The 8,168-nt window shown below is 44.7% G+C and overlaps 1 protein-coding gene across 1 annotated transcript; it reads left to right on the top strand.

The window, feature by feature from the left end:
• Positions 1 to 1,409: 1,409 nt before the first annotated feature.
• Positions 1,410 to 3,332, top strand: SOX14 (SRY-box transcription factor 14). The gene has a single exon (XM_034781927.1). It carries the CDS (start codon positions 1,790 to 1,792, stop codon positions 2,510 to 2,512), a length of 723 nt encoding a protein of 240 aa, XP_034637818.1. The 5' UTR covers positions 1,410 to 1,789; the 3' UTR covers positions 2,513 to 3,332.
• Positions 3,333 to 8,168: the final 4,836 nt, after the last annotated feature.

Raw genomic sequence — 8,168 nt, 5'->3', positions numbered from 1 at the left:
GGAAATAAACGCTAAAGACTTTGCAGCTAAGTTATATATTGACGTGTTTCCATGTCCCCTGCTTTAACGAGGTTCTAAAGGTCTGCACTGAGAGGTGGAGAGGTTTTTTGGTGAATTTAACTGAACGTAGACTATCCAGTCTGGAAGGGTCGATTAAAAGAGAGAGAAAGATAACTAGCAAATATTTAGAGCTGTCAGATTGGTAGAGTTCTCCCCTCCAGATTCTATTTTAAATAGATTATTAAAGCTGCATATAGGAACAACTGAAGGTGCTTATTGTAGACGAGTCTTTTAAACCTGGCAGGTGCAGTTGCCAATAACCCTTTAACAAACCCAGTCTCTACAGGGACTCGGGACAATTGTTTCCATTTAATAAATATTTCCCCCAAGGGCATTTCACATTAGGCAGGCAATTATTCAAAGAAAACAGGCATGCAGGTTGATTCCTAGGGTTATTTAGTGTTCCTTACCCGAAGAATTATAACCTATTTTTTTTAAAAACGCAAACCACCAGAGAATAGAAACACACCATTCTCCAAGCAGCACAAAAGCAAGGTACCAAGTGTTATTACCCCAGACACCGGGCCAATCCCGGCGCCAATCCATCTAATTCATCCAACTAGTGGACTTCGTTTTTCCAATTTAAAATAAATCTGGGGGCTTAAGAAAGAAAGAAAGAAAGAAAGAAAGAAGAGCCTTGTTAAAGTGCTGGTGTAAGGTTAACTGTTATCCCCATAATCAAACACTAGTTTATCTTTTATATCAACCCCCTTTTGCCATTTGTCTTACTTCCTCTAATGAATATTGAAAAGGTATGCACGGGACTGATACATGATGTATATAGGTACAATATGTATAGCTAGAGGGGTTAGATTGGCATGCTTTGCCGTTAGACATAGAATGTGAATGCATAGATGTACCTGTATTTTGCAAGGATTTTATAACAGCCATAATAATATATACTGTATCTGGTTGTCGGTTTTAATTTTTCGAAAGAAATGCTGCTAGCTGCGCCCTGGGATTGTGTTTGTCCCCGAGGTTGGCGAGGAAGGGGAAATGCTGCTTTGCATTTGACTTGTGGTGCCCGACTTACAAACTCACATACGGCTATTTTTTGTTTCTTGTGTGGCTGGTACAATACATCCCATTTCTCCCCAGCAGCCCGGAACTCTAGCGAGGAGGCGTGCGGAGTTTCATTTGGTGCTATTAGCGCAACGTCTAACAAAAGCATTCCCTTTAATCCCGTGTATTTAGTGCCTGCCCCCCTTTCTCTTCACTCTCAGACTGTCTCTTTTTAAGGTATTCTTCTCTCCAAGCTGATTGGGCGCTCAGGTTAGGGAGTGAACGCCCTGCGATTATGTCAGATTGCGTGCAGTCCGGAGCAGGCTAGCCTTTGAACTTCACCGCTTTTGGCTCCTGGTCCTCGGCTGTTCCTCATTCCCAGCCAGGTGCTTTGCAGGGCTAGACACCTTCGGCAGCAGCATCTCATCACAAAAGCCAGCCCTCCCTTTCTCTCTCCCGCACACAAACACTTGAGAGACTGATCACTCCGACCCGAGACATTCCTGGATTTCTTTTTTCACTTCTTTTCTCCTTCTTGTCTTCTTACCCCCCCCCCCCTCCGTTGACATCTCTCCCCTCCCCGTAACTGCCTGTGGTGGATTTGCCGGAGAACTGGTATGATCAGCTGAGAGTTTTGGGGTTCTTTTTGGGTGGCAAGGCAGGCGAGTCGGCTAGGTGAGCCCAGCCCCGCTGTGACTCCTCAGAGCGACCCCCACCCCACAGCACCATGTCCAAGCCGACCGATCACATCAAGAGACCCATGAACGCCTTCATGGTGTGGTCCCGGGGCCAGAGGCGGAAGATGGCCCAGGAGAACCCTAAAATGCACAACTCGGAGATTAGCAAGCGGCTGGGCGCGGAGTGGAAGCTGCTGTCGGAGGCTGAGAAACGACCCTACATCGACGAGGCCAAAAGGCTCCGGGCGCAGCACATGAAGGAGCATCCTGACTACAAGTACAGACCCCGGCGCAAGCCCAAGAACCTGCTCAAGAAGGACAGGTATGTCTTCCCTTTGCCTTACCTGGGCGACACGGACCCGCTAAAGGCGGCCGGGCTGCCCGTGGGAGCCACGGACGCTCTGCTGAGCTCCCCGGAGAAGGCTAGGGCTTTCCTGCCTCCCACCTCCGCACCCTACTCCTTACTTGACCCCAGCCAGTTCAGCTCCAGCGCTATCCAGAAGATGACCGAGGTGCCCCACACCTTAGCCACCAGCACCCTGCCCTACGCCTCCACCTTGGGATACCAGAGCGGGGCGTTCGGCAGCTTGAGCTGCCCCAGCCAGCACACCCATACTCACCCTTCGCCAACTAACCCTGGGTATGTGGTGCCCTGTAACTGTACAGCTTGGTCGGCTTCCAGTTTGCAACCTCCAGTTGCCTACATATTATTCCCAGGCATGACCAAGACTGGAATAGACCCCTATTCTTCAGCACATGCGACTGCCATGTAACACACCCACATACTCGCAAGCGAGACTTGGTTTGCAGTCAGAACTTGAATTCACTCATGGGCATGTACATAGAAACTGCAGAAGCAAAAAGCCACCTGCATGGGAGAATGATGCCAGTGTATCTGATGGCACCTGGGGAAAGACAGAAAGACTTCTCTTGGAACTCAGAGACTCTCTAGACAAATTAAACAAAGATTTCTCTCTCAGCCTGGGGAAACTGGAATTGGAAGTTCAGCTAGGTGCAGAAACCTGTAAGAACTGTAAATGTGTTAAATCTTGACCTGCCCTTTTGGACTAAAGGCTAGGCGGTTTTGAGTTTTATTTATTATATTAATGTATATGAGTTCTATATTATCTGCTGTTATTTGGACTTGAATTTCTGAAGTCCTGGTATTTATTAATATTATTATTTCCTTTTGCACATTAAAAGACAAGATTAGCTGTGTTATATTATATATATATATATTTTGCCATCAAGCACTAATAGGTAAAAATTGCTTTTCATGTCAAAAAGGCTCTTAAAAGTTACAGAAAAGGGAAACGTTTCTCTTTACAACATGATATGATAGTGTTTGCTTAATTTAAAACAGATAGTCTTTCAATTTGTGTGATCCAGTGCAACTAGACCTAAGTTCATTTTAGACAGAGCGTCAGGTATGAAGTCAGGCAGTAGAATTGTAAAAATAACTAAATAAACAAATAAGAATAAGACTTTAAAAAAGATGGTAATTTCAATATGTTTCAACCATGTCTTTGAAAAATGTATCCAGAAGGATTTTACCTCGTTAACCTGTTCATTTGTTGAACAAAGACATTTTGAATAAAGACAATCTGTCATTAAACAAGCAAACCATGTGGTCTGAATAAAATCCCAATTTTGACAAACTTCCTCCTAAAAGCACAAAAGCAAAGCTTAAAAGACTGAGTTGAATGGGACTAGCTCAGATACTTCTGGCCAGGAAAGCATTTTAGGGCCCGATCCTGGGGGAAAAACGTAGGTAGGTGAGTAACGCTACACGGGTGAGGGTCCCTACGTGAATTCAGTGGGACTACTCACTTGAGTAATATTACTCACCTGCGTTTTGGCAGGATCGGGACATTTAGAGATTATAGGTATACATAATTTTTAATCTCATCTCCACTGGTAACTAATAAGCCTTTTGCTGCGGTTTCACTTTGACTGGTTTATCCCTACACAGATTTTAATAACCACTTCTTCTGTTCAATTATTTGCTAAAAGTGAAACAAATTGACTCAGTAATACACGGGAGAGGACGGCGTGTGTCTCATCTGCTTTCAGGAGAGGTTGGAGTACCTGATCTATTGGAGATATCAGTTCATAGCCAAGTCTAACTTAGCTGATTTATCAGGACTTTCCCCAAGGTTTCAAAACCAGACTCCTTGGCATTGCCTCTTGTTTCCTGGCTACAGGAGAAAAGAATATAAATTGACAATAGACAGAATCAGGGCAACAATGTCTCTATTTCGGATTCACGGCGCCTCGTATTTTTAATAGCCTCCTTCAGGAGAAAGTTTTTGCGGACAAAACCCATGTGGTTGGCTGGCCTGTCAGGGAAGGGGACTGGCCTGCACAGGTAGCTCTGAGCAGCTCGGAGTTATGCTTTGATGCGAGTCACTTGCTTCGCCAAATGCTCGGCCCCTTTAAACGTCTCAACATCTTTTTTTGGTCTGTCTCCCTTTCCCTCTCTCGGCGAGCGTGTGTGGCATCCGCCTTCGTAAGCGGTCAGTTCTTTTTCTCCCTCAGCAGCGTTCAATGTAACTTTTACCACCCAATATAAACAGCCTGCCGAAGCCGAAAACAGAGGATTAGCATATTGTCCTGAGCAATTAGCAATGTTTGGGGGGCTATTCATCAGGTCCCCTTTGTTAGGGAGGGATTTTCATTTTGGAAAAAAAAAGTCGCGGTTGTCCATCTGGTTTGAGCTGAATGGCAAAGCGATCCGTGTTGTAGATGCTTTTCTCATGAAGTGCTCTTTTGAGACCGGAGTTAGAATTAAATGGCATAACACAATTAACATACATGGGGCCTCAATGGAAGGGTAAGCATATAAATAATAGATAGATAAATAAATGGGAGATCGGGCGGAGGTAGACAAAAGAACAGAGGAGAAAGGGTTTGAAAGGGGAGGTTAGAATGGCTGGACCACGCTTGTTTAGCATGACAAAGCACGCTTACAAAGCAGGACAATTAGGGAACTGGCTTGACTAGGGCTGCAATCAGGGGCACGGTGCTTTGGGACACTCAGGGAAAGCCCCAGTGAAAGGACCCCGGCGTGGCTCTGAGAAGGAGAGGCAGGAGCTGGGAGCCTTGTGGGTTCCTTCGCTGATTTAACCCCAGCTGACAGTTGCTGTCAGGCTCTGTGATAACACTCATAGCTCAGTGTCCTTTAACATCTACCCAGATTAGTTTTACAGTGGTCTGAGGCAGAGCTGGGCCCAATCTGCTGCTGCCTTCTCCCCACCAGACTTTGGAGAAAAAAAGGGGAGACGGGGGCAGAACCCGCCCTCCACAGAACTGAGCAAACCAGGGTATTTTTGCAGAGCCCCTCGCCCCCGCAGTAGACAGGTATGGAGGCTTTAGCCACTGACTCCTTTCCTGGTAGGGTGGATTATTAGGCTGGGCAGGGCAAATCTGTCCCGAGGGTCAAGATCTTGTCCACTTTTCCCACCCTAACGTGTTGGGAAGTGAAGCTCTGTGGGGAGGTTTTAAAGGGAAGGATACTGGGGTACGTCCCCTCCCCCAACAGAAATGAGCCTGGGCAAAATATTCTGGGCAAAATAACACCCCCTTGATGGCTTGATGCATCAAATCACGTAGAAAAGCTACAGAGGTAAACGCTTTAAGATCGGTCTTTCCTCTCTTGTTCTCTCTCACCGATTTCCATGTCTCTCTTCACCTCGCCAGCACATTTCCCCGCCCTTGACTCAGCCAAATTATCCCTTCAACTGGCTTCTCCGTCTGCAGGTGTGCAGCTATTTTACTCGTGTAGATAAACATATTAAATAATCGTTCTGACACCGAAATGAACCGATTACCGACTTTGATGTCAAAAGGAGACCAAAAAAAGATATTCCCTAGAGGGGGAAAATGCTGCTCCTTGTCAAACCTGTTCCCCCACAACTGTCTGCCTCTTGCAATAAAATCATTACACAGAGGCTGCAGGGGTGTTAGACGCCACGCCTTCAGCCCGCTCCAAAAGAATATTGGGAGGAGATGGGACGACTCAAGGTTTTTGCTGGATCTCAACCTCTTCCTTGGGTGAGGAGTACTCTGCATAGCCCGCACGGAGTACAGCCAAAAAGCATACCCGGGCGGGCTAGCAAGGAGCGAGCTGCAAAGTTGTTTCATTTTAAAATCTACCTGAAAATGAAAGAGAGATCAAGTGAAGGAGGGACTTTGTCAGGCAGTAGCCGTTGCATTGAGCTTGTCACTGTTTCGATTGCTTTCCTGCTGCCTTGAAATTAACACGTAACCTAGTGCAGAAGGATTAGGGGGCTCATCCGGTTGATTTCTTTTGTTTGTTTTCGTGGAGTAACTTATTTTAAACAATTCTCTCTGCTGCCATAAACCGTATTTCCTCCTGTCAAGCGAATTACACAAACGCGTTAAGATGATTTCTTTTCCATTTCTTTAAAAGCCCAATAATAAACCTCCCCGAAGAGTCGTTTGATTTTGTTTAGGGTTCTGGTCGCAGAGAGAGAGAGAGAGAGAGAGAGAACCAGGTAGCCAGTCAAAATAATTTTCTTCTCCCCTACTCTCCCAAAAGAAATCAGAAGGAAAAAAAGTAGATATCCCTAATTTGGTTACGAGTATAAATGCTTAATTGTTTAAGAACTTTGCTGTGTGTGTGTCAGAGAGGTAGGATATACAGAGAAGCATTACATGGTGTTAAAAACTTTATTTTAAAGGACACATTAAGCCATAAGAAGTCTTTGAGAGATATTACTTATTTCTGCTTATTAGTGATAATAGCAGAGTAAAATTGCTATTGAGTGTATCAAAGCCATTCAAAGAGACTTTGAAACATCAAAAAGATTTCAATTCTGATTTTCCGGTTTTATTCCAGCCCCGACCTCCTGGCTACAGTCCTTGATTGCACTGTTTAAAAGCTGGTGATCAGAAATATACCTTCATCCTGTGTTCTAAATACCTCATGAATTTAAGAAACAAAAACAACCCCCTCCCCCCACACACACCTCTTAGATAATTAAACAGCGAAAATCCATAGCGGCCATCAATAGAAGGCTGAGAATTTTGAGCTGTCCGTTCTACATATGTAATCCTTATCTAGATTATACATACACATGTGCTTTGCCGTTGCAGTAACTTCAAAGGTATGATGTAAAGTTGTGCAGGTGAGAACGTGTCCTCATGTTACAAATCAAATAAACAACGCAAGCCCTCAGCTTTCTCTGAATGGGATGTGATCTTTAAGATCCAGACATAGAAGGGAGGTGAATGTACTTAAGGAGTGTAATATTTTAAAAAATCCCACAAGTTTTTTCCACGCCTAAAATAAGCGAGGTCTTTTTACACCTTGCTAAATGCCTGCAAACGAAGCTGCAATCTCTCCTCTTTATCTTTGCTCTCCCTTTCAACCCCAAGTGGGTTACTTTTTAAAATGGGGTGGGGGTGGAAGTGGGGGACATGATGGGTAAGGAAAGAATCAGCAAAAAATTGCACTTTCATTTTTAAACCGAATGAAATTGACGCAACACCCCCCCAACACACACACACACACAGTCACACGTGAGACTTTAGAATTGTGGAATGAGCCTGGAAAAAATGTGAATCTGTATCATCCAGATGGGAAGCAGGGCTGTCAAGGTGAGAAAGGGACAATGGGTGGGGAAACTGAACAGCAAAAGAAAGAGATCAAAAGTGTGGAAAGCGACAGTCTGTGCTTTAAAACAAAGAGCAGGTGGAAGGGTATTAAACAAGGACATGCGAGGAATAGAGATATTAGAAAAGGGGGCGCAACGGAAAGCTAATGGGGGCGAAAAGGTGCGAAACCTAGAGACATATTGGGTGCAATCCAGTGAAGCTACAGAAGGGGGAAGAATGATAAAAAATAATGTGAATGGGGTGTTAAAGCAAACAAAGGGAGCGGAGGGGAAAAGCGCAGAGAGGCTGGCCAGGGAGACAAGAGTTCTCTAGTCTGCAAATGACACCTGAAGTTAAAATTGTTCTCCAGACATGTCCCTACTTTTAAATTCGGAGCGAGAGAAGGAGTCCCTGATGGTGCTTTGGATGCGTTTGTAATTTATCTTTCCCCCTTCGTTCTTTAATTTTTACCTCCTGCCCTTCTTCCATTCTTTCACACGCCTCTGTTTCAGCTGGGGTTGTTTTATAGGAACATCAAAGGGAAAAGCCAGCCTTTTTTTTATTAGGGCAAATAACAAAATACTTCATTATTCCTGAACACGCCACATTTGAATAGCTAAACAAGAAATAACGTGCAGGGTCTGTAAAGATCACATTCCAACAACCAAATATTTGTACATGAAGCGCCCAGAAATTAAATGCAGGTTGATGCCAAATTAAGGAGGAGAGAGACAGAGAAAAAGAGCCTCTTTGAGTGTGTGAGAGAAAGAGGGGGGAGGGGGAGAGATGAGTAGCTGGTAATTATTGAAA

Source organism: Trachemys scripta, chromosome 9, assembly GCF_013100865.1.
Source record: "Trachemys scripta elegans isolate TJP31775 chromosome 9, CAS_Tse_1.0, whole genome shotgun sequence".
Lineage (NCBI taxonomy): Eukaryota > Metazoa > Chordata > Testudines > Emydidae > Trachemys > Trachemys scripta.
Note: the sequence above shows the minus strand (reverse complement) of the source record. Positions and strands in the feature narration are given on the sequence as shown.

Excerpts from the sequence above, each read along its gene's own strand:
- SOX14 (XM_034781927.1), top strand. The coding sequence starts at position 1,790 with ATGTCCAAGCCGACCGATCACATCAAGAGACCCATGAACGCCTTCATG.